Source organism: Danio aesculapii, chromosome 5 (assembly GCF_903798145.1).
Source record: "Danio aesculapii chromosome 5, fDanAes4.1, whole genome shotgun sequence".
Lineage (NCBI taxonomy): Eukaryota > Metazoa > Chordata > Actinopteri > Cypriniformes > Danionidae > Danio > Danio aesculapii.
Window position 1 is genome coordinate 43,812,818 of NC_079439.1, and position 27,420 is coordinate 43,840,237.

The 27,420-nt window shown below is 34.7% G+C and overlaps 2 protein-coding genes across 2 annotated transcripts in view; one reads left to right on the forward strand and one right to left on the reverse strand.

Moving 5' to 3' along the window:
- Nucleotides 1–15,021, reverse strand: part of cspg4ba (chondroitin sulfate proteoglycan 4ba) — a 29,038-nt gene extending 14,017 nt beyond the window's left edge. The window contains exons 1-5 of the mRNA XM_056458278.1: nt 14,964–15,021; nt 11,244–11,407; nt 6,032–9,595; nt 2,700–3,173; nt 2,392–2,568 (exon numbers count right to left, since the gene is read on the reverse strand). Coding sequence (XP_056314253.1) covers nt 2,392–2,568; nt 2,700–3,173; nt 6,032–9,595; nt 11,244–11,407; nt 14,964–15,021 — 4,437 coding nt within the window. The remainder of the gene's footprint in view (nt 1–2,391; nt 2,569–2,699; nt 3,174–6,031; nt 9,596–11,243; nt 11,408–14,963) is intronic.
- A 4,257-nt stretch (nt 15,022–19,278) lies between these two features.
- The window catches only part of si:dkey-193c22.1 (uncharacterized protein LOC567837 homolog), a 9,266-nt gene continuing 1,124 nt past the window's right edge, over nt 19,279–27,420 (forward strand). The window contains 9 exon segments of the mRNA XM_056456992.1: nt 19,279–19,334; nt 20,029–20,066; nt 22,067–22,182; nt 22,185–22,215; nt 22,297–22,417; nt 24,091–24,303; nt 24,383–24,466; nt 25,225–25,366; nt 25,579–25,741. Coding sequence (XP_056312967.1) covers nt 20,065–20,066; nt 22,067–22,182; nt 22,185–22,215; nt 22,297–22,417; nt 24,091–24,303; nt 24,383–24,466; nt 25,225–25,366; nt 25,579–25,741 — 872 coding nt within the window. The 5' untranslated portion in view covers nt 19,279–19,334; nt 20,029–20,064.

Below are 27,420 nucleotides of genomic sequence, written 5' to 3' on the forward strand. Positions count from 1 at the left end.
AGTTTTCAAAGTTGAAGTTCAGTTTAATTCAGTCCAAACACTGAAGAGCAAATCTATCGATGCGCAGCTCCACATGTCCCAAACTAAGCAAGCTAAACCAAGTAAACTGAAGTTACATTTATGAACTCTGAAATTCCAGAATAACTTGTTTCTACTGATACTCTGCTGTACCCTGAGATTCACACAAATATTCATATTCATGTCCACGGATTTAATCTTACTCTAACTCATCTAATCTTTATTTCTTTATCAGATACAAAACAACAGTACACAGAAGAGAAGAGATCCTTTAAGCAGTTTAAAATTAGAAACACATATACTGTACTGCGTAACAATTTTATACATGCACAGTAGGTAAGTACACACCATCAAATGAATCATTTAAATGGCACTACATTGTGGGTTGTACTTTCACAAGATGCATTTTTAAACAACTAGGGGGTCAAAAGTTACATTGTGTAGCTTTAAATCAAACAAATAAAAACAAACACACACACACACACACACACACACACACACACACACACACACACACACACACACACACACACACACACACATAAAACCTTTTTAATTTCTTGTGGCTATCTGAAAAAAGTCTATTTTAGAGTCTCTAAACCCCTTTCTGGCAAGTGACCCCAATGCACCTAAATACATCATCCGTTTTGTTTTAAATAAATAAATGAATAAATAAATGAGCAAACATGCATTTTAAAATGAAAAATATCCAATTTAAAACTCCATACTTTTGTAGACTTCTCTGCAGATTCCGTTCACCATAATTAACCTCTGATGAATGGTTTTAAAATTCAACTCCAAACAAGTTGATTCTGAGTCTGTCTGACCTGCACTGCCAGAATACAAAATCTCTAGCCGACATGACTGTGAGCTGCCTTGATCTTTAGCATATTTGATTGTGCTGCATATGTATGCGTTCATCTAAAGTCATGGACACTAAATGTCAAATGTTATGAAATGGAAATATGCTTTCATTTTTTACTCTAATTTATAACATGATTACACTTTACAGAGGACCTACTATGAAAAAAATAACTTGTATAATTGGTTTAAAAACAGTTGTGTGGCAATAGCGTGTGAATATAACCCCTGTGTAATGGTAAAAATCTAGTAATTGTATTTTTTAAACTCACATTGGATAAAAACAGTCTGCAGTCTGCAGCCTTTGTAGATGTTATCACAGGGGGAAAGTCCCACTCAGTATTAAAGATCTCCCCCTTATTAACATAGAACAACAGTCTTGTTGTTGAACCTGCCATTATGCTGACACATAGTAGCTCCACCCTCTTTTGTAAAAAGGGTTGGGAACATGATCTCATTTGAATTTAAAGCAACAGTCACCGAAATTAGGATCAAAGCTTTAAAAGAGCAGTTTCCAGAATTTCTAAAACATTATTTGTGGGGCATTTTGAGTTGAAACTTCACAAACACACTCTAGCGATATCAGCGATTTATTTTAAATCTTGTAAAAAGGGGCATAATAGGTCCCCTTTAAAATATCAATAATAACAGTAAATACACGCAAGCGATGAACTGAAGAGAAACCACACTCAGCATTTTAAGCACCTGATGATCAGTTGATAAAGTTTATTTGCTTTCTAGACTTTCAGCTAAATGTTAAAGTCATTTGAAGGCTAGACTGACCAATACCTCCAGCAGATCCAGTGTAATCATTTAGCAGCAATGTAAGTTTGCCCCTTCAAACACCATAAAAAATGTGCAAAATATTGTACGATATCTATATTTGGACTTAGATTATTTTAATTTAATAATTTAGAAAACTAGTCTGGAAACATTTTTTTCCATAATTTTCCATTCCTGGAAATTACTCAGATCGAATAGCACATTTTATAAACTGCATTAGAATCCTGTAAAAAGTAGCAGTTGTGAGCCACCTTGTGGTCCCTGTAAATGTTTAAATAGTTGGGATCAGGTATTTGGGATCAGGGTCACTTCAGCAATTAAAGCTAGAGGAAAGCCTACTGTAAGTATTGTGAATCATCTTTAAAGACAAATCCCTCAAGTTCAAAACCATGACACTGAAATGCCTTGAGGAATCTAAAGCATGCAAAGCAGCCCTTTTGACTGTCCCTGGTCTGTGATCTGTGACTGAAACTACTATTAAACCCGAAGTCAATGATTTACAAGTGTACAATTAGTAGCTTTTGGTTCAACAACTGTGCACTCGTCTCTAGTCTTCTGTGACCGGTGAAGACCAAAGAGAATGTCAATACATGGAACCTAAAATGGTCCACAAATTCCACCAAATCTTGTCTCTAGATCTGAGTAGAGTTCTCATACTTCATAAAACATTCTCAGGACTGGGACCTCAGCCGACCTTAGTCATTAAAAATGTATTTATAGTATTCTCACCCTGAGGACCCTGTTGGCTGTAATAACTGGAGGCTGGTCATTTACAGCTATGATCTGGACATACACAGTCGATGGTGCGCTGTGTTTTCGCAGGTCTGTATCATTTGCTGTAACAGTAAAGTGGTCCTCTAATGTCTCTGTGTTATCATGGACATAATAGATAAACTCCTGCTCCACCTGTCATGTCAAAATAACAAGATATACATTCAATTTAACAATTAAAAACAATTAATAGTCAATAGTGATTGTCATTGGTTTCATACTGTAATATTTCCACAAAGACTGTTCAAAATTTTAAAAAACATTACCTGCTTCCTTGTAAAGTAGGTTGTGGGAATCCCTCGGAAACGTGAATTCTCAATGTGGCCATGAAGAGGACCCTCTGAGACATAGTACACGAAATTAAGGCCTGAGAAATGTGGGTTTGTTACTTTGATGATGTCCTCGGTGAGAGCTTTTGATGCTCCTTCCTTCAAAGTGATATTGGACACCTCAATAGGTATGAGGCGTGGGATGATATCCACAGACATGATGATGTCAATGACCTCTGCAACCCCATTGCTGGCTTCCAGAGTAAATGAATCACTGCCTTGGCCAGGATCCACCTGCATATACTGAATGTTGCCAGCATTGACATCCCACTGGGAAAATGTCACTAATGGGTCCTCTTTTGTTCCTTGGTACTGATCTTTACCCTCAATAAAATGCCGTAAATGTCCATGAGATGGAGGAACTTTGACAGTGAAAGTTATTTCTGAGGGTGAACTTGCCTCATGGGTCACCTGAAGAGAAAAAGACAGTGCTTTATTTTTGGATATGCAAGTTGGTTCATCCAAAACAAAGGGAGTGCAGACTGTAACCTTGAGGGCTACTATCTAGCACATTTGAGAGTGAACACACTTGAACTAGCTAAACAAGGGCTTTGTTTGAATCACCTCTTGCACCCACATTCCCTATCCCCTGCATCAATCTCCTACTTTAGTCAACTTAAATCCCTTTTCCACCAACATGTACTAGGTTAGTGCTCTAGTTCAGAAATGGTTTATCTAACAAAACTTCTACGAACTGCTTTGCTTTTTCACAGGCTAGAGAGCCATCGTAGAGTCAGTCAGTCATCACTGGATACATTTCATCTTTTCAACACAAACCCAGAAGCGCCAAATACAAACACACAGTTGATCGTTATTAATGCTAATGACTTTACAAATATTTATATCGGCAGTCAAACACAGCGAATCCAACAAGTTTGAGTAGCAACTAGTTTGTATAGACGGAGATTACTAGACAGAATAAAATGTTTTTATAGACTGAGATAACAAACGATAATAATGGGCCCTTTCACCACACCAGGTGCAATCCAAGTGTTTTTTCTTGTTTCAGATAATTTTTCCGTCCTGCACAATATTGTTTAAATAGCAAATGGATTTGTGCCCATTTGTGCACCCATGGGCATGCTGGTCTGAAAAAGAAGATGTGTTAAGGTGCATTGTTGACGCATTGCTATTTTGAGGCAACTGAATTAGACAGCACCATTGGGCAACTAAAAGCTAACCTTAAGTCAATGTTGCAGTGTTTTTTTGTTGAATTATGAAGTTTTTTGTTAAATAGCTTGCACCTATATAGGAGTGATATGCACTTATATAGGAGGGTCCACAATTTACATACACATTGCTTAAACCAAACACAGGGATGCCCAGCAGCAAACAAATACTTTTAAATATGAAAAATTTGAGGATTAAAATGTAACGATTACTATTGTCTACATAAATGAAAAATTGCATGTATCAAAATTAGCCCACCTACCTATTTGCAATAATGACAAATGACATGAGCTAATTGCTTGAAAAATCGTGTCAGGTTTAGAGTGTCTATTAACAACCAGTAAACAATATCAAATTCTCCTATGTAAATAGCAATTCCCCTATGACGCAACTGCAACTTGCACTTAAAGGGAACATATTGTTTTAAGATCTGATTGGTTTAATGCACATCATGCCCAAAACACACCCAAATCTCATTAAGAGAGTAAGGACAACTCTTTTAGACCATGCGACGGGCACAGCAACCCTTTTTCTCATTGTTACAAGTGCACCTGTGACCATGCGCTTTGATTGTTAAAATAGAGCCCAATGTGTTAGAGTAGAGTTGTAATGCTATTTCAAAAAAGGTGTTCAAAACCATTTCTGTTTATCTCCCTGGTCATGGTAATCCTGCACTCAGCCCTTGATGCAAGCAGTGTTTATTTCTTGACCAGCAAAGTTTTGATGCTATAAGAACCTTCCTTGGTCAGAGCTGCTGTTCTGGGTGTCAACTGACAAAGAACCGATTTGGAACTAGGCTCTGGCTCTGGACCAGCACTCAAACTGCCTTGGTGGAAAGGGTTTTCGGAGAAGTACATCAAAACAAGTGAGTGATGAATGAATACATTTAGTAATTAGTTAAAAATGATTGAACTACAATAAACTGTACGCACAATAGACCAGTGGTTTGAACGTGGATGGATGATTCAGCTGCAGGTGTTTGTTCTGATAAGATCCTGGAATTAATTTAGGAATCACAGTGTATTATGGCTATACATATTCTAGCTACTGAGTGTTTATCAGTTGTACACATTATTTTAGTGTGTTACAGGTTTGAAGCAGTGCACTCGATACATCTATTATGGTTTCGAACAGAACTTTAACTTATTCCCTTTTTAATAGTATAGGGGTCCATTTCAGACAAAGTCAAAGTCCTCAGACTACATCTATACATCTATCAATGCAGAATGTTGGTCCTTTAGAAGCAGGATTAGACACCCCTGTCCCATAAGTTGCATTGGAAAGCCTTTTTCCAAGAGTTCACACTTAGCTGATGATTGATAATAAAGGTTGTTTGGCATGCTGTCCCGAGAGAGAGCACTGAGCTCAGAAGATCCTTGAGCGTGGGGCTCCCTCCGGTTTCATCGGGAGAGAGGGGAGTCTGAGCTCAGGTAGGTCTCGAGAGCTTCCCCAAATTCGTTCCCTCAGCCTATTCCTTGATTATTAGAGGCTGCCATGCCGGAATGAACCGAAAACTATACCAGCATATGGTTATGCGGTGAATGCCTAGTACTAAAACACTCATATACTGTGTCAATTTGGTTTATTCAGTTCACTTATACTGCATGTTTTTGGACTGTGGGAGGAAACTGGAGTACCCGCACGAGCATAGGGAATGCATGTAAACTCCGCAAAGAAACGCCAATTGGCCCAGTCGGGATTCAAACAAGCAACCTTCTTGCTGTTAGGCAACAGCGCTAGCCACTGAGCCACTGTTCTGACCTGTTTGGGATTAGTCTATGAAGGAGAGGGAGGAGTAGGGGTGGATGCTAGGATTCTTCAAAGCAAAGGTGACTAAGGTAAGGAAATCTGTTTATTTATGTGCGCTTAGATTTGTCTGATTGGTAAATCAAATGATAGCTAATGCAGGATCAGCCGTGGTCAATCATAAGCACATGATCCTCTCGAAATTAGTTTATAAATAAACTTCACTCATCTGTTCTTTCCCCAACACTGTTTAAACCAATGATAAAGAAATCCAATCTATAACAGAATTCCTATGATGCATCAAAGTAAGGCTAAAACAGGTTCATAAAAGCATTAATGAGGTTGCTATTTACCTTGAGTTTACTGCTTTCAATCTTGACTGGCTTCCCCTCTTCTACCAGCAAGGTTTTGTTATGAAGTATGACGGGTGGCCTTTGATGGCTTTCCAAGTACACCTTCACAGGGACTTTAACATCAAGCTGAAGGTCCTTTGCTTCCACCAGGAGTGTAAAAACATCAGCAAGATTATTACTGTTGTCATGATAATATGACAATAAGCAATTTGTCAGGTCATTTTGGGTGAATGATTCTATCTTGCTGTTATGTAAATACATGCTGCCATGTTTTGGATGCTTTTGGATTTTGAATATTATTTCATTGTCATGTCGGATGTCAAGGTTTGTATCCACACTTAAGTTAGCATGACAAAGCATTTTGGCTTGCCCTTTCTGAACCAAAAGGCCTGTATTGTTGCCAATTTTTAAATAAGCATCCTGTGCGCTAATATCCAACAGAGAGGACACATAGTGTTTGCCATCTGACACAAACAGAACAAAACGGCCAGAGTTCATCCCGTGGTGAACAAACAGCACTCGTTTCTGTTCCAAGTCTTCTTGACGAAATTGGTACAGCTTGTGTGAAGTGTCATTCACAAGAACCAAATCCCCCATTGGGATACCACGCCGAGTATAGACAAGCTCCCCATCACTAAAGTCTGAATCTGAGTCATGGTAGCACAGGTCATCGAGTGTAAGCAATCTCTGTTTGTTTCTGACAACATTAAAAACTTTGTCTACGATGCGAATGGGTTTTTCATCGTTCACTAGTGTTATAGAGATATTAAATACGCCCTCCTTAGAGCCAACATCATTTTCTCTAACATATAGCTTTGTTACAGGACTTGTGGAGGCTATGAAGGTAAAGTCATCAAGAGTTGTTTCGCTGTCATCATGAACATACATAATACGCTCTTCAAGAACATCCTGATTAGTAAAGGACAAAATTTTGTCAAAGTCTTTGGTTGAGTTGGACAAGTTGATTCGCATTAACTTCCCATGGTTTGGCATCTTTGTAATTGTGTAGTAGATTTCTTTAGTGCTTAGAGTTTCAGCAAACAATTCATTCTTTGTAATAAGTTTACTTTCACCTTCAAGAAGTGACAGTCCATTGTTTGTCATGAAAATGCTGTTGGCATCTGCTTTAATGTTGATTGTGAAAATGTGACTAGCAGAATGTGCATGCTTTGAAAATATGTGGAAAACAAATTCATCACTGGTGTCCTCAAATGATCTTTCCAGTAGTTGGTATTCAACCTTCAGATCTGTGATGTCCCTTTGACAAAATGTAGAATTCACATCCAACTTGGCATTTTTCACTTCAATTATTCCTCTTCTTGGTAAAGTCAACAATTTAAAACAAAGCTCGTCATCAGTCAGACTAACGCCATTGGCTTTTGCATACAGATGCTCAGAGTCAATTACAGCTCTCGTAATTTTGTCCAGCTCTACAGGTTTGTTGTTCTCTATTGTGTAGTTTATCCACTTTACAATAATTGAAAACACAAGTTCTTCAGTAGCTCTGGAGGCCACAGTTACTTTACATCTAAAGTGGTCCGTGCTATTACTTGTTTGAATAGACTGATAGGTGCTAAGGTACCTTAAACGCCCCTTTTCAAGAACTCTTTGGGAAAATGAGCTGGTGATCTTCCATTCTCCACTTGAGTGCATCCTTTGGAGCTCACCAAATTTTGGTGGCTCAATCACATCATAACGAATGTCAACCACCTGCTTCAAGGCATTGGTCCAGACAGCCAGTTGGTTGGTGCTTATCAAGTACATTTCTCCTTGAGTCACTTCCAGACCTGTGTTATTGGAGATTTTATACTCAAGTGCCACAGCCATGATTCTAAGCACCACGGTGTTACTCACTTTCTCTCCATCACTAACTCTCAACACAATCCTAGAGTTCCTCACACCTGTGTGGATGTAATGTATCTTGCCATCTACAAGGGCTGCATGGGAGAAAGAATTTACTGATGTACCCGTATTATCTTCATTTTCCAAATACCCTGCATCAGCATTAAGGTTCCCTAACACAGAGTAAACAAGGTCTGTGTAATTACTGTCAATGTCTATGGCCTTCAGAACATCAGTGGTGATCTTCTTTTTGGAATTCTCCATAAGAATAAACAGATTTCCTTCCGGTAGACTCAACTCAGGTGCGTCATTGGTTGGTGTAACAGTGATATTAAACCGATACAGCTTGTGTCGCTTCAGATAACCTGGTACTTCCTTTCTGCTATTGGAGAACACAGAGAACATGAAGAAGTCCTGTGGGTCTTCAGATCCTCCATGAATGTACATGGCTCTGCCGTGCCACAGATCCAGCATGCTGAATGTATGCTCAGCCTGCTCCTGGTCTACATCAAGCCTAAGTTGACCATGTACCGGTTGCTCCTCAATTCTAAAAATGATCTGAGACTGACGAATGCCAAGTTTCTTGAAGTCAAGGTTTACTTTTATATGTTTTGATTCCAAAGATCCCCGACCACCTTCTGGGACAACAAGAGTCCTAAGCTGTAGAAAATTGTGTCCGTATTTCTTGACAAGACCTTTGGCTAGGGTGGACACATCGGTGGGTGGCAACTGAGTGACAGAGTCACTGGAAAGGGTTATTGGGCTTACTGTTGTACTTATATCCAGCTCCTTTTCAGGTTCACAGCCAACAGAGATGTCTTTAGTAACAACAGCACTGGGGAGACCCATTTTGACATAATTTATTTTAATATCTCTGAAACATCCTTTAAAGGAACCCCCTCTAACACGCTTCCCTGCTACTGAAGTAAGGCCCACCTTTCTGACCTCAGAACGTGTGCTGTCATCAATTCCCCCAATAAAGAGGAAACCTTTCAGATGAAGGGTTTTTGATCTGGAGCTAATGATGGACTTTACTGACTCTCCATCAACTGTGAGTTGGAGGCTTTTGGGGGTAAAAAAGAGCTTAACATTGTGCCATCTTCTGTCATTGATCAAGGTGAGGGAACGTAGCTCTGTTTTACTTCCATCTTTACCAATCAATGCAACAAGGAGGCCTTTCTGAATCTCCAGGGCCACAAAATCTCCTTGTCGAGCTGAGTTGTACATAATGATCCCTTCTTCAGCTGATGTGTGGAATGAGCATTCAAAAACCCACTCGTGCTGGGCCGTCCAAGGGGGAAGAGATATGTAAGCCTGTGAGCTGAAAAAACTAATTGGGTCATCCTCATTTGCAAAAAACTGAGGACTGCATCCTAGAGAAACCTCATAGACATTCTTAAACCCAGAGTAGGGCCTTAATGATGAAAGGAGGTTGTGCTGATTAAATATTACTTCATCAAGACAACCACGAAATCCACTGAGATCTCTAAACAGATAGGTCTTATCCAAACCTCCCGATCCACCAACATACAGGCCATCATTGATGTGCAGCACTCTCTCTGGGCCTGACATTTGCAGGCTGGTCTTGGAGTGGTTGTCCACAGTCATTGTAACATTGTGGAAGTCATGGAGAAGCTCTGCAGTGTGCCAGGCCAGATCATTTAGCTGGGTTCCACTGTCTGAGAGAAGGATCTGCTCTCCAGAGCCTAGATCCAACCTTACCTGTAAATGACAGAAATAAATGAAAACAAAGTGTACATATATTAACTTATACATAAAACACAATTTATATTTTTTACGAATTCAGTAGCCATAATTGGTTTCGATGGTGCTCAGTAGGACTGCACAATATATCGTTTCATCATCAAATTTGAAATGTGAAAATCTGCAATAGTCACATGACATGATCTGCAATGTCGAGTTGGGATTATAAATACCCAAAAAACCCATGCAAAGTTTAACCCTAATACAGTGAAATTTTTTTTACATGACTGTGTAAGACGTCAAATAAATTTAAACCATTTGGCCACAAGAAATTGTAACATTTCTAGCTTAACAAAGGATAATTGTGTGTAATTATTTCTACAATGAAAACTACAGTACTCAGCATTTCAAATGGATTAACAAAGTGTTTCAAAATTGTCATAGTGAATGGTGTTGTTGAATAGTTTTAGCTAATATGTAGTTAATTATTGTAAGAGATTAACAGTCAATTAATGAATTAGGTAATCCCTAATAACTTTGAAATAAAAATATTGCAATGTGTTTTTTCCAATATCAAGCACCCCTATTGCTTAAATAGGTCTGTTAATATAATATAATTTTGCCAATATACATTTGTTTGTTTGTTTAATAACAAAATGTTTCAGCATGATGATCTGAAATACATTGCGAAAGTTTCATTTTAGGCTTTGGGTAATAGATCAATAATAAAAGAAACAGTCAAATGATTTAATTTACACTTAATTTACACTTTAGTGCAGTATTAATATTTTTTGGGTATTAATATAAAATGTTTTAATATCAAGTATTAATATCAAAATTCCAGGATTACACTAACAAACGTCTATTTTAACACCAAGTCCTTTTCTCACATTCAAAGAAAACTTCAAATTCATGAAATTATCTTCCCAAATAAAATCATTAGCATTTGACTATGGATTTTATTTCTTACGTCACGGTGCATACATGAGACAAACTTGTCAAGGCTGGCTGAATACTTACTTCTTACTTCTAGCTTTTTCTCAGCTGAAAGCAATTATAACTTTGGATGTACTCAAAGGGAAAGAATAGCACAATTTGATAACCTCAAATAAACGCGGGAGTTCAAAGATCTTTTCAGTTGCAGGCAAATTGACCCCAAAAACTTCAGTGCAATCTCTTCTGATGTAGCCCAAAGACATCCTCTAAAAAAAAACCTTGCCTGAGTGCCAGGGAGGAAAATGCAAAAACCAAAATCCATTTCATAATTTCATGCAAAGTTTTTGAAGTGAATTGTGGAATTTAATTTAATATGATCTAACTCATGCATACCCTCCAGTGATGTATCTAATTCTCTCACAACATCAGCTAAGCTCACATTCTTCAGCTCTGAAGTCATTCGTCAGGTTTGTTATGTACACCTTAATAGAAGGTGCCAAGGTAGAAGCATCGGTAGTGAAGACTTGATAAATATAGCCACTTCATTTTATCTGATAAGAATGGTGATGTTCTGTGTATTTGATTATTTCCTGATGCATTTATTGTTGGTAAAAGAATAGTTTTAATTCGATTCTTTTCATCCTAAATGGAATTAACATGTTTCCACATGTTAGCTTTGTTGTGTTAGGTCTAAACATTGCTGAGGGTGAAATAGCAGCACGTGACTCACCTGCAGTCTGCCAGCATTCATCTCCAGCAACAGGAAATCATTCTGCCCTGCAGCCAGGAAAAGCAGGCCGCTCGGGCTGGAGGTGCGGAAACGAATGTGCAGTGTGTTACGGCTAGACGACTCTGTCCCTTTTAACTGCACAAATCCATCACCATAAAATGAAGCTGCACATAAAAAAAAAAAAAAAATCATCCATGATGCCTTTTTTTGTCCTGAGTTCTCATTGAGTTCAATCAAATTAAAGCAGTTACATCTTACATCCCTTTCACTTCTTTGTTTATTTGTTTTAATGCTGTGAATTACACTTTCTATTAATTACAACACCCTTAAAAACATTTAATTGTGATTTGAAAATATATAGATTTATGTAGAGACATTTATGCATCTTGCACTCTTTGAAAGATATGATCTTTAAAAGCCGCAGATTTTAAGCCAGATCAACAATGTTTGACAGATATCATTATAAATATACATTTAACTATACATTTTCCTTCGCTTAGTCCCTTTATTCATCAGCGGTCGCCACAGCGGAATGAACTTATCCAGCATATGTTTTACGCAGTGGATGCCTTTCCATTTGCAACCAAGTACTGGGAAACACCCATACACACTCACATTCACACACATACACTATGCGGCCAATTTAGTTTATTCAATTCATCTATAGTGCATGTCTTTGGACTGTGCGTGAAACCAGAGCACCCAGAGTAATCGTGTTCACACTAACACGAGGAGAACATACAAACTCCACAGCTGGGATTTGAACCTTTTTGCTGTGAGGTGACAGTGCTAACCACTGAGCCACTGTGCCACCCCTATATATATATATATATATATATATATATATATATATATATATATATATATATATATATATATATATATATATATATATATATATATATATATATATATATATATATATATATATATATATGTGTGTGTGTGTGTGTGTGTGTGTGTGTGTGTGTGTGAAACCTAATGGCTACATTTAAAATCTTTGTAAACTAGAAGTTGAAACTGACTTCATTTCAGTATTGTGACATATATTGTGAAGTAATATAGAACATTTAATGACAAATCAGAAGACACTAGCTGTTTTTTTCTCAATTGATGTGTTCTAACCAAGCCTAAAAACTCATCAGAGATCATCAGAGAAAAAACGACATACATTTATTTAATACAAACATAATATGTTTATTACGGTGACTTTGAATGATTCAAATACTAACTGTGTAGTTTGTGTGAATAGAAATACTTTTAAATTAATGTTAACACCAGGCGTATTTGTCAGCAATTTACAGTGTCATAATGATTATTACATGCTTACAAGGCTGAAAGTTCAAGAAAATAGTCTAAATACTACTGGGATAGCATTAAAATTAATTCATGCATGACTTAAATTCATCATATAAACACAAACAGGGTTTAGCTTATGCCAGGACTAGCCCTTATTTAAAATAGTGTTTATACAGTTGAAATCAGAATTATTAGCCCCCCTGTTTTTTTTTTCCCCAATTTCTGTTTAACGCAGAGAAGATTTTCTTCAACACATTTCTAAACATAATAGTTTTAATAACTCATCTCTAATAACTGATTTATTTTATCTTTGCCATGATGACAGTAAACAATATTTGACTAGATATTTTTCAAGGTACTAGTATTCAGCTTAAAGTGACATTTAAAGGCTTAACTAGGTTAATTAGGTTAATTATACAAGTTAGGGTAATTAGGTAAATCAATGTATAACGATGGTTTGTTCTATTGACTATCAAAAAATATATATATTGTTTGAAGTATGTAATAATATTGAACAGAACACAAAAAACTTTGCATGTTATAATGCAGTTGTGATGCTGATTTATTCCATGTCTTAATCTGTTCATTCTGATTCCATTTTAAACCTATAGTTTATTCTGTACAAAATATTACATAAATTAATATAATATTTATATAATACAAATTATTATCTGTGCAACAAAATTTTAAATATCTTCTTTTGCCTTATTAAAATGAAGCCTATAAGTTTAAAGTAATAAGATTATTCCAGAAATTACATGTTTGGGTTAATTACACTTTAAAGTTCTATTTTGACTTTCTCACAGATTTGAAATAAAAGTGACTGACTGAATAAAACAGCAACACTTGTCTTTATAGGACAGGCCGGATGGCGCCAGGAAAGCACTGTGATACCCATGTGCATGTGCTGGCATGCTCTGCCCTGACAGCACCCTGTTCTCAACATAAAAGACTCTGACATGGCCACATTGTCTTAGCCCTGCTGTCCATTGATGGAGGCCTGGACGCAGCTGTTTTCCAAACTCCACATCACCCTTTAATCTACACTAATGTGCTCTGCACTCTCATCTATGTCTCTCTGCAACTGTTACTATAGTATTTACACCCCTCAATTAGAATGTGCACAGAACACTTCCACTTCAGAACTGAAATGACAGCGCTGAGGTGTAATTCTGTCAAACTACACAAGTTTGTTGTGGTGTCATCATTTGTTTGCTATAAAATAAGTGCATAAATAAAATTTCCTTTTGGAATGAATACTTATTAGTTTTAAGTCCTTTGTTTACAATGCTCAAGGCACTATGCAAAGTTCAGTGAAGCAATGTGATTCACTGAACTTTGCATGGCTAACACAACAAGCCATAATAATATTGAGGAAACACGACTGTGGAATAAGATTATATTAAAGTCTACTATGCAAAAATACTGCTTCGTTTTGCTCTAACAAAAGGTAAAGACCAACATAAAAACCAAACAGCAATAATAATAATAATTAACATTAAAAATTGAGGTCAAATTTTGTGGTCAAACCTGAACTGACACTAAGGGATAAAAAAAAGGATGCCACACTATCTTTAGTCTCTTTTTACCACACAACGAAGTCCTACATCTGACATCTTGCAGATTTTTATACGTCTGGACAATGCACTCCAAATTACAAGCACAGACAACAGACAAGCAGTTACGTAGGAGATGCTATTGTGACGCGCAACACAAATAAACTAAATGCATAATACAAATGCAACATAATTGAAAATGACACTAATATTTAAATATCATCAGAGGAATCTGGAAAGCTCTTTGGATCTTTAAATAATATTGGACAGATCTACCAGTTTCATATGTTGTGCAAGCCTTTTTAAATCATACAAAAAACATGACCCCATGAATAAATATCAGGGCTATTTCAGTGCTATTAATAATATGCTGTTTTCTGTACCTGGCTCTGACATTTGTCACAGCTGTGATTATTAAATTTATGAGAGCCACAATTGGGCACAATCACTGTTATCTGTACGTAATAAATTCAGACTGCTGTCACATTATTTTGGGTTCATGGTTTGGGAGGCACATCCGAAGTTGGCAAATTCCAATGAACACGCCTCGGCTATTAAAAAGTCAACTGTAAACATGCATATTTTAATATATTTGTTTATATTATCATCAGTTAATCCACAAAACAGCTGGAATGGCAAGAACAGACAGCAGCCCATGAGAAAATCTCAGACTGGGTTGTTCGCAAGATTGCCATAATGTCCTCAGGAACAGTGATATTTGGTGAAAATCAAGGTATATCCTCCTGCACTTGCTGAAACCTCCAAAGCACACGTTTTTTTTCAGACAAATGTAAATATACTTCCGTTGTCTTTCTTTCTTGCTTAACATTAGCTAACGTTATACATTTGAGTTTAAACAACTTACCCCCTTGCGCGAGTCCGACAAAGACCAAGAGTAGTCCGTTTAAAAGGAGCACCCACATTTTACAAACGCTGTGTTTTCATTCCTTATGAGACGGAGAGAGGGTCTGTTTTAAAATCATTGTACACGTTCGACGCCGCTCGACAACTCCTGACTTTAAAATCTTTTTCCCAAACTTGTGAGCTCGAGCAGAAGCGGGGGAGCAGTGGAGGAGAAACTCCGCCTCCTCGAGCTTTCTCTGCCTTCACAAATTTACCCCTCACCCTGACGACAACTGCCCCATGGCATACTGTTTTTATGTGTCTGAAAAACTGATAATAAAGGTGTTATTACGTATGCAAACAACAACGGGTTTTTTTTCTTCAGGTAAATAGTTAAACTTTTCACATCGAAATAGTGAAAAAAATAATATTTAAAATATATATATTTTCTACAGTCACAATTTTGAATCGGGTAATTCCTACTATTCGGTGCCATTTGTGTCCCCAAGGCATTATATGATACAGAATATTTAAAAATGAAATAAAAAATAAAAATCCTTAAAACCTGTCTGATAGGATTATCCCATTTCCACAACAGGACACAATGGCAAGTGCTCAAAATTAAATTAAATTTAAAATAATTACTCCAATTTCAGTGCAAGTGGCTCTTTTATCTTCTTTTATTATCAACATTTCAGAGTAATTTTCTGTTTTGGTAAAGCATAGCACGTCCACTCTGTTACCCATTTGTATAGAGGAAACAATATTTTTTTGTAATTTTGAGAAATACAGTTAGTAAACGTGTTTCAAATCTTCCTCAGGTCATCACGTGCTAGCTCGTTGTTCACCATATAAGTAGTAATGCCTGAGTTTTGCAAAAAAAGTCATTCCTGTTACTGTACACCCTGTTACTGTTTTGCGTAAATAGCTATTGCTCTAGCTGCATTCATGATATTGCTATTTATCATTATTAACTTATTTTATACAATCGAAGAGGATATGGTTTTATAATTTTTTTAGTTGCAATTTTCAGTATTCCACTATTTTCCTGCACTGTTAACCCTTACTGTAGATTATGCAATACATAACTGTAAAATAGAGTGTTTTGCTGTAATGAAAAGAAACAGTATTTCACTGTAAAAGGAGTAGAATTTGTATGAAATTGTATAGTGCAAAGAATAAATTACAGTAGTTTACTTTATGTACTCATTACAGATAGTAACTGTGACAATAATGGTAAGTTACTGTTCAACCATTACTGCCCCATCTACTCTAATGCTTTATGTTGCTATTTATAGAGAAGTGCATTTATATTAAGGCAGAAAACGATGATATAGGCATTAACACACAAATACACAGGCTGTCTGTCTTATTCTAAACACAAAGTTGTTAGAAAAAGTTTTCAGAAAATGTTGGCCCTTTAAGGGAGCTGCAGGTGTTTGATTTGTTTACTTCAGAGTGTGCTCTATCAAGTCAAATGCAGAGTCTGATATGTTTTAAGCCATAATTAAGAATCTACAATGAGTAAGTGTTCAAATGTTCTTGAGGGTTTCTAAAATAAGTCTGTGTTTAAAGTTATATTATTGTTATCTTGAACAGTGTACTTGAAAGCTACAATGTTAGCTAGTTAGCCTCTCCTTGTATAACTTACTTACTTATTTACTTACTTATTAATTGGATATTGCATATTGCCATAATGTACAGATGCAAACAGTATTCTGGCAACTAAGCAGTTTTTATACACATTAAAAACATTAAATTCCAACCACCTCAGTTTGGTAACATATGCACAAAAATCATCCCAGGGAATCACAAAAAATCTGATACATATAGCCATCCACACAAACCTCCACTGTCAGGTCCCAGGTTGAGAATTTGTTGCTAAGTATTTTTCAGAGCTGTGTTTCCACCTATGAATTTATATTAGGGACACACTCGTGAAGTGTGTTGATGCACTGTGACCACAGTGTCGCTGAAAATGTGCCAATGCAGGACACTGTGTGAGGTTACTCCAGCAGTGACTGACACACACTGGAGCTTCATGTAGATTGTGAACACACTGGCAGAATGATGTTAATCACCAGTAGCGTGACCTGGTCTAAAAGACACTGGCTGGTAACAGTCTGGATGATCCTTACCTTCCTTGGTCCGGAGCACACGGAGTCCATTTCTCCCCAAAAATACCTAAAATACTGATTCATCTGTCCAGAGTACATGTTTCCACTGTGTGATGGTCCATCCCAGATTCCCTCAAGCACAGAGAAGTCAACAGCACTTCTGCACACTGTTAACAGTTTTACCTTGCATTTGTTGGTGTAACTACGTATAGTGGTACTTGACAAAGGTTTGCCAAAGTAGTCCTGAGCCCATGTGGTGATATTGCTCATAGATGAATGACAATTCTTGATGGAGTGCCACTTGAGGGATTGGAGATCACAGTTATTCAGCTTAGGCTTATGCCCTTATCATTTAGGCACTGAAATTCCCCCAGATTTCTTGAGTCTATTAATTATGTTATGCACTGTTGAAGATGATTCAAATGTCTTCCCATCTTTCTTTGAGGAACATGTTTTTAAACATTTCAGTAATATTCACGTATTTGTTGGCAAACTGACGATCTTCTGCCCATCTTTGCTCCTAAAGGACTAGACCTTTCTTGGATGCTGCTTTTGTACTAAATCATTATTACAATCTCCTGTTGACATCACATGTTCAAATCACATCATTATTTAACCAATTTACCTGATCATTAGCTCTAATTGCTCCTGTCCCAACTTTTTTTGGAATGTGTTGCAGGTCTGAATGACAGGAAAGGATGAATATTTACAAATGAAATAAAGTTGACCAGACAAAACATGAAATATTTTGTGTTCTTAGTGTCTGCAATGAAATACAAGTCAAAGTGAATTATACATAATAATATTAATAATATTTGACTAGATATTTTTCAAGACACTTCTATACAGCTTAAAGTGGCATTTAAAGGCTTACCTAGGTTAATTAGTTTAACTAGGCAGGATAGGGTAATTAGGCAAGTTATTGTATAACGATGGTTTGTTCTGTAGACTATTGAAAAAAATATATAGCTTAAAGGGGCTAATAATATTGATTCTAAAATAGTTTAAAAAAAATTTTAACTATTTTTATTCTAGCCGAAATAAAACAAATAAGACTTTCTCCAGAAGAAAAAATATTATCAGACATACTTTAAAAAATTCCTTGCTCTTTTAAACATCATTTGGGAAATATTTTAAAAATAATAATAATAATAATAATAATTCAAAGGGGGTTGAACATTTCTGATTTCAACTGTATGTGTGACTGTGGTAAGTAGAGGTCAATAAATAGTTGTCCTTTGGTTTGTATATACAAATTGGTTTGTTTTATTTCAGCTAGAAAAGCAGTTTTAAAGTTCAAAATGATTAGCCCCTTTAAGCAAATTTTTGCAATAGTCTATAGAACAAACTATAGTTATACAATAACTTGCCTAATTACCCTTTCCCGCCTAGTTAACCTAATTAACCTTGTTAAGCCTTTAAATGTACCTTCAAGCTGTTTAGAAGTGTCTTAAAAATACCTAGCAAAATATTATTTACTGTCATCATGGCAAAGATAAAATAAATCAGTTATTAGAGATGAGTTATTAATACTATTATGTTTAGAAATATGTTGAAAGAAGTCTTCTCTCCGTTAAACAGAAATTGGAGAAAAAAATAAACAGGGAAGCTAATAATTCTGACTTCAACTGTATATGTATATGTTACTGTACTTTTATTGTACATTTATATCATATTCATATAAATAAATCGCTAACCCTTTCATTCTTTCTTTCTTTCTTTCTTTCTTTCTTCTTTCTTTCTTTATTTCTTTCTTTCGTTTTTCTTTCTTTCTTTCTTTCTTTCTTTCTTTCTTTTTTCTTTCTTTCTTTCTTTCTTTCTTTTTTTCTTTTTTTTCTTTCTTTTTTTCTTTCTTTCTTTCTTTCTTTCTTTCTTTCTTTCTTTCTTTCTTTCTTTCTTTCTTTCATTCATTCTTTCTTTCTTTCTTTCTTTTTTCTTTTTTTTTTCTTTCTTTCTTTCTTTCTTTCTTTCTTTCTTTCTTTCTTCTTTCTTTCTTTCTTTCTTTCTTTCTTTCTTTCTTTCTTTCTTTCTTTCTTTCTTACATAGGTAGCCTAATCAATAGACTATAATGCTTAAGATTCAAATTTACCATTACGATTATTTTTTCATGAGATAAACACGTCTGTGTTTTTTTTAATTCTTACGATGAGTTGTCATCATGTCCCGCCCAAGTGAGCCAACGAGCCAATAATCAACAGGGTAGGCTGCAGTTCGCGCATGCCGAAGAAGCAGTAGGAAGTTCATTCAGTGCATTTGAGCCATCTGGGCATATACTGGTATGTAATATGCAGGATATGTTCTAAGACAGGGCACTCTTTTGCACCACTGATGTTCTGTTTTCGGTACGTTTAATTATATTTTAGTATGTAGCTAAATCCTCGATTTAATGACATAATCATATGTAACACAATTCAATGTCGACAGTATCTGCTTGTTGTTTTGTTTATACATAACGTAATCTTCATCGAAGACTTTACGATTTCCAGACGTTTTCAAATCGTTTTAATTGTAAAGCCATGCTGTAAACGGTTACAGACCTAAATTCTTAGACATTACATTACATTACATTACATTACATTGGTGTTGTTGGTTTGATATTTAGCTACTACTAACGTTATTTTAAAATTGTGATTCAGATTACCGTATTGTTTCAGATTCAGATACAATATGAATTTGGATACTTTAGCATACCTGTGTAGACTTAAGTCTATATTCAGGCACAGGTTGTGTCTTACTCTAGGGGGCGCTGTCGACAGCAAAAGTACATAATTGCTTTATAGTCATATTTCTGGATATGTTTCTAAATCTGTGTCCGTATTGTTATAGTAGTATGTTATTTTATCTTTATTTTGAGTAAATAAAAACATTATTTTAGGTAAATAAAGCTTTGGCAATATTGTATTTCTTACAGGTGTGCCAATAAAGTGATGTATGTTGTATATTAAAATCCCTGTCCTCTTGCTACTCCAGGTGTCAGCGCTAATAACCACCAGCTGCAATAAAAACATGTAAGTATTTTAAGTTACTGTCAAACAACACACAGAAATCATGAATGGTGTTAAAAATAAAATAAAACAAAAGCCTTTATACAATATAAAGCGGTTATTAAGATCAAAATTTACAGTAAACATTTTTTATAATGAATTGTTTTTTATATAAATATATATTATTAAAATAAATGCTGTTCAATTGAACTCTGTTCATTTAAAGACTCATAAAATAAAATTTATTTTAGCAAAATTTAGTGGCACTGTTTTCAAGACCAATAATAATAATAAACAATAATAATAATAATACATTTTATTTAAAGGCGCCTTTCTGTCAACTCAAGGGCACCGAACAATAAAACAGGAGCAATAAAACTACAAGAGAAATAATAAAAAAAATACACAATAGAGCAAATAAAATTAATTAGTTAAGTATTAAAAGCCATCTTAAATAAGTGGGTTAAACGTTTTTGAACACAAAATCAGCATATAAGAGGGCTTTCTAGATGCTGAAAATTAATCTTTGCCAATAAAGAATAAGTTGCTAAAATATTGAAACATTCATTCATTCATTTTCCTTCGGCTTAGTCCCTGATTAATCTGAGGTTGCCACAGCAGAATGAACCGCTTAGAACTCTGGCGTATGTTTTAATGGATGCCCTTTCAGCCGCAAAACTTTAAAACAGTCATTTCATATTGTAATAATTTTTGACATCATTATGTGTTTACCCTATTTTTGATCAAATATATTTTATTGAGCATAAGAGATAAAAAGAACAAAAAAAAATGACATGTAGCAAAAAAATAACACAAGCATCATGTAAAAATAATGTCATACACAAAAAATGACATGCATTCATTTTGAAAACTGATTGGTTGTTGACATGATGTTGAATTTCGCTGTCACGCTTGACAGAAATCAATATAATTAGTATTGATGTAATTTAAAATCTAGTAAATGATAAAAATTTCCATGGACATCTTGTTATTAAAAACTACTGTGTTATTACATTTTCTACATTTTTGAGCCAAATCACAAAATTCACTAACAATTGAAGTCAGAATTATTAACCCCCTTAATTATTAGCTCCCCTGTTTATTTTTTTATCTTTGCCATGATGACAATAAATAATATTTGACTAGATATTTTTCAAGACGCTTCTAAACAGCTTAAAGTGACATTTAAAGGCTTAACTGGGTTAATTAGGTTAACTAGGCAGGTTAGGGTTATTAAGTTATTGTAAAACGATGGTTTTGTTCTGTAGACTATCGAAAAAAAATTTACTTAAAGGGGCTAATAATATTGACCATAAAATGTTTTTTTTTATTTTTTTTTATTAAAAACTACTTTTATTCTAGCCGAAATAAAACATAAGACTTTCTCCAGTAGAAAAATTATTCTAAGACATACTGTGAAAATTTCCTTGTTCTGTTAAACATCATTTGGGAAATTTTTAAAAAAGAAAAAAATTCAAAGGGGGTTTAACAGTTCTGACTTTAACTGTATGTGTGACTGTGCTAAGCAGAGGTCAATAAATTGTTGTCCTTTGGTTTGGTGTGACACCCCACTTATTGAAAATGTCCAACAAATCATGAGGAAAATATTATTCATAATTTCATATAAAATAAATAGCACCATGTGAAGATAAGTGTCTATTAATGAAGATAAATGTCTCTCACATGATTTGTATATTAAGATTTGATTTTCTTAATTTTTGATGTCACATCATGGGACATTTTTTTGGTACAATTTAGTACGTGAAAAAAAGGTGAAAACGTCGATAAAGTTAGTGACCCCTTATATTTTCTCAAAAATCAGACATTTATTCAGACACACTTAGTTTTTTCAAAAATGTTTTTATTTATTATTATTATTTACTTTATTTTATTTAATCTTTTTCAAAAAAAGCACTTTACTGCCTATTCATCAACTACTCACAACTTTAAAATGACACCATTATTTAATATAAAGTATCGCTTTATATTAAATAATTAATTAATTCTATTTTTTTCTGTTTTAGGATTTCACTGAAGTGCTGTGTGTCTATTCCAGCAGTGGCTGGAGCATTATTAGTGGGCCTCCCTTACAGTATCTCTTTAGTTGCCCAATGGCTCTATGGCTGGCCTAATAAACCAGGATGCCAAAATATATAGAGGCTCTCAAACCAAGGTGACTAAGAATTATTTTGTGATGTTAATGTACTTTTATTGTTGTCTTTTCAATGATAATGATGGTTTGCACTCCCTGCAGGCGCATATACTGTCTGGCAAGAGCTGTGCTGGAGATGCTGAAGTATCTGCAGTACGGCAAACTGTACTTTCAGTGGAAACTGTGGTACAGTAATGACAAAAATAACAAGCATTATGTGAAAGTTAGTTCTATTTGATTATTCCTGTTCGTGACAGAATGTGGTTTATTAGTCACAGGGCTCAATGCGTGCTGTAGAGTACAGCTTTAAACTAAGAAAGCTACTGCTATGATTAAATGCAGGACTGTAAAAAATCTTTTTGAGTTTTGTGATTCAAGACAAATAATACTTTTTATGTTTGCAACACAAATTATGTTTTTAATCAATTCTGAAATTAAGTCTATATATTTAAAACTGATGCTTGAAAAATGTGCAATAAAAATAATAAATCTGTATGAATCAGGCAATTTAACTCAAGTCTTTTGAAAGGATATTTATATCATAGGTCTCAAACTCAATTCCTGGAGGGCCGCAGCTCTGCACAGTTTTGCTCCAACCCTGATCATACACAGCTGATCCAACTAATGAAGGTGTTTCTGACTCTTTTGAACATCTTGATTATTTGGATCAGCTGTTTTTGACAGGGTTGGAGAAAATTGTGCAGAGCTGCAGCCCTCTAGGAATTGAGTTTGAGACCCATGCTTTATATAATTAACAGGTTTAGACTAAAACAGGGTTTAAATTAAACCAGCATTACCCCATAGTTCAATTATGCCATGTAAGTATTTTCCTAAATACATTTGTATAAATATCCTGTATAAAATATCACATCTAGTGTTTATTTTGAGACAAAACAATAGGCTGATATGTTTTAAGATCAGACAGTGCAAGTTTCTTTCAGTTAGATTTGTATTTTAATCTGGGACTAGGCATAAACTCTGTTTGTGAATCTAGACTTTAAAGGGTTAGTTCACACAAAAATATCAATTATCCTATAATTTTTTTTTGGTGTTTATGACTTTATTCTTTCAGTTAATTCCATCCAATCAGAGTTAAATTAAAAATGATCTTGGGCTTTTCCAGTTCTACAATTGAAAAAACTCCAAAAAGTGAATTCACCCATAACAAAAAGTACTTCACATGGCTCTAGTGATTCAATAAAGGTCTCCTATTGCAAATTTATGAATTTTTGTAAGAAAAATATGCACATTTAAAATTGTATAATTCGCTTTTGTGTCATTTCTGGGGAGCTGCAAGGGTCATCATCTTATGTTTCTCTTTAAGGGTGAGGTAATCATGGATAATTTTCATTTCGAGGTGATCTAACCATTTAATATATAGGCTTTTATTCATGCAAAAACATTGATTAGTGAACATTAACCTAACCATACCTGCTTCATACAAGAGATCAAACCTCATTGGTTGCTTCTGAAACTCAAACATGCTGCGTGAGATACAAGAATGAACCTCATTGGTTTTCACCCATCAAGCAAGCATTTTTGAGTTAATATGACCATATATATGTTGCAAACATTGTGTGTTGATCAATGTTTATATGTGAATAAAAGCCAAAACCAGTTAGATCAGTTCATCATATAAATTGATAGTAATATTATTTTACATATTTACAAATGTCTGACTCATCAGTCAAAACAGTTTCAGTGAGCAAGCTTTCAGTGGAGATTTGATTCAAAATCTGAAGATGAAATAATGTGTTCCAAAAGGTGAACAAACGTTTTATTAGTTTGTTATAACATGAATGTCAAGAGAATTGAAGTTGTGTAGGAATGCCAACAGGATTTTCATTTTGGGCTGAATTTGCTTTACTACTTGATTATGCGTCTGTCTTTTCCTAGGGCATCACATTCGGTCGGCGAGGAAACAAGCTAGATTTATATTATTCACCAAGACTGGAGCTTTCCGATGAGTCTCCTGTACCGGTGGTAGTGTTTGTCTATGGAGGAGCCTGGGGATCAGGAGATCGCTCCATTTACTGTTTGTTAGCCTTACAAATGGCAAAAGAGCTTAATGCATCTGTTATTTGTCCAGATTATTCCATATATCCCAAGGTAAGCCTACTAAGCTACCTATTTGTATTTAATATTGACTTAATATTAGTGTTTATTTTAAAGTCTGTTGTGTTTTTAGGGAAATGTTTTAAACATGGTGCAAGACATTAGTGACAGTCTGCTGTGGGTGAGACAAAAAGGACATGCATTCTGTCTTGATCAAGTAAGTTTCGAGAACTCTAAAAACATAATATTTAACCCCAAATGCCACTTTCAAAGTGCACTTTACTTATGGTAAAGCAATTTAATGTTCTACTACTGTACACTTTCATTCAGAAGTTTGGGTCAAATGTTTAGGGTTTTAAATACTTTTCAGTAGGGATGCATTCATTTGATCAAATTAATGACAGTAAACAACTTTTAAATATATGCTGTCTTTTAATTGTCAAAGAATCAGAAAAGTGATCATTGTTTCCACACAAATATTATGCACTTTTCAACATATATATATATATATATATATATATATATATATATATATATATATATATATATATATATATATATATATATATATATATATATATATATAAAATATATAAATATAAATTCAAATTGTATAATTCCAAACCTTATATTTATTATTTATTTTGCAATATTATTATTTTGATTTATATTTCTGAGGGTAAGAGACTTTAAAACATAAACTACTTTTCAACCCCAAACTTTTAAATGATTGTGGTTAAACTGTAAAAAAAAATGCTGGGTTCCACACAATCAATTTGTGTTGAGATAACATGTACGAATCAAGTTATCTTATTCGATTTAGCATAAAACAATTGTCTTAAAAACAACAATTGTTGTTTCAGTCATAATATTAAATAAGTAGTTTACACATACAGCAAGTGTATGGTCCTTTGTGAAACAGTTCCCCAAGGCTAAATTGATGCAGACCTACACCTTTCCATTTTATTTACACAGGACAACATAATATTAATCGGTCATTCAGCAGGGGCTCATCTGTGTGCCCTCACCACACTGTTTTTAGCCAACAATGTAGAAGAGCTCTACATTGAGACCAACAAACAGAGAGATCTGGTATCTGCCATTAAAGGAATCATCGGTAAATCAGTGCACCACATACTATATTTAAAACTGGACTGACACAGTTTTGATTTACTAAAACTTCAATGTTAAGCTGCTTTGACAAGCGCTATAGAAATAAAACATGAATATTATGCTTTTTGTATTAAGAATCAGCATCGCATTTGCCCTGGTGATGTAGTTGGTAGAACAATGGATTTCCTTCATGTAATGATTTTGTTTTTATAATAGGTCTCAGTGGAGTTTACAGCATAATGGATCATTATAACCATGAGAAAATGCGGGCTGTTGAATACGTGTCAACTATGCACAAAGCCATGGATGGTGTGGAGAACTTTGATTATTATTCACCAACCTCATTACTCAAGAAAATGAAGGAGGATCAGTTGAAACGGTATAACATTGTTATTACTTATTTAACACAATCGTTACACAAACTTAGTTCACAAAATTGTTCAAATGCTGTAGTAGCAATATATTAAATTGTATTGTTTATATCGCTATAGAAGTTCTTATTTTTTATACAATTGACAACAAAATTAGTTCTCCTGTGAAATCTGAATTCTTTGAGATGTGATGTTGAACAGAGCAAGGACATTTTCAGTGTGTATGTATGTATGTATGTATGTATGTGTATATATATATATATATATATATTCATTCATTCATTTTTATTTCGGCCCTTTATCAATCTGGGGTCACCACAGCGGAATGAACCACCAACTTATCCAGTACGTTTTTATGCAGCGGATGCCTTTCCAGCCACAACCCATTTCTGGGAAATATGTATATATAAAATATATAAATTATAAAATATATATAAAAGAATAGAAGTACAGTGCACGGTGGTGCAGTGCCTAGCACTGTCGCCTCTCAGCAAGAAGGTCGCTGGTACGAACCCCAGCTGGGTCAATTGGCATTTCAGTGTTTTTTCCTCCTGGTGCTTCAGTTTCTCCCACTTGTCCAAAGACATGCGCTATAGGTGAATTGGGTAAGCTAAATTGTGCGTAGTGTATGTGTGTATGTCCTGGTCCTCCAGGTTGAGGGTTGAGCGTTGGACTAATGACCCACCTCGTAAAAATTAGATTTTAGGAAACACCAGCAAGATGCAGCTAAATATCAATATATATTAGATATAAACGGCCTTGTATGAATGTATGTATGTATGTATGTGTATATATGTATATATATATATATATATATATATATGTTTATATATGTATTTATGTTTATATATGTATTTATGTATGTATGTATGTACAATTGAAGTCAGAATTATTAACCCCGCTGTTTATTTTTTTTTCCCAATTTCTTTTTAACTAAGAGAAGATTTTTTTCAACACATTTCTAAACATAATAGTTTTAATAACTCATTTCTAATAAGTGATTTATTTGATCTTTGCCATGATGACAGTAAATAATATTTGACTAGATATTTTTCAAGACACTTCTATACAGCTTACAGTGACATTTAAAGGCTTAACTAGGTTAATTAGGTTAACTAGGCAGGTTAGGGTAATTAGGCAAGTTAATCTCAAAATTATATATTAGTACCTAAAAATTTTAAGAGGAACACTTTTGTACTTTTTAATATGTACCCTTTGGGCATTAATATGGACCTTTAAGGTACAAATTTGTACCCTTTGAAAAGGTACCACCCCAGTGACAGCTCATATACCTGTATTTCTAAGAGTGTAGAATATCGAAAAAAATATAGCTTAAAGAGACTAATAAATTTGACCTTAAAATGTTTTCAAAAAATAATAAATAATAAATAAAACTAAAGAAAAAATATTATCAGACATATTGTGAAAATGTTCTTGCTCTGTTAAACATTATTTGGTAAATATATATTTTTTTTTTATTTAAAGGGTGGCTAGTAATTCTGACTTCAACTGTATTGAATTTTATTGTTTATTTTAGTATGACTGGAACAAAAGTTATTAGCATTTTTAGGGGAAGTATTATTAGCTCCCTTGAATTTTTTTTCAGACTGGCTACAGAACAAACCAGTGTTGTCCAATGACTGGCCTAATTAACCTAACTTACCTAGTTAACCTAATTAAATTAAGG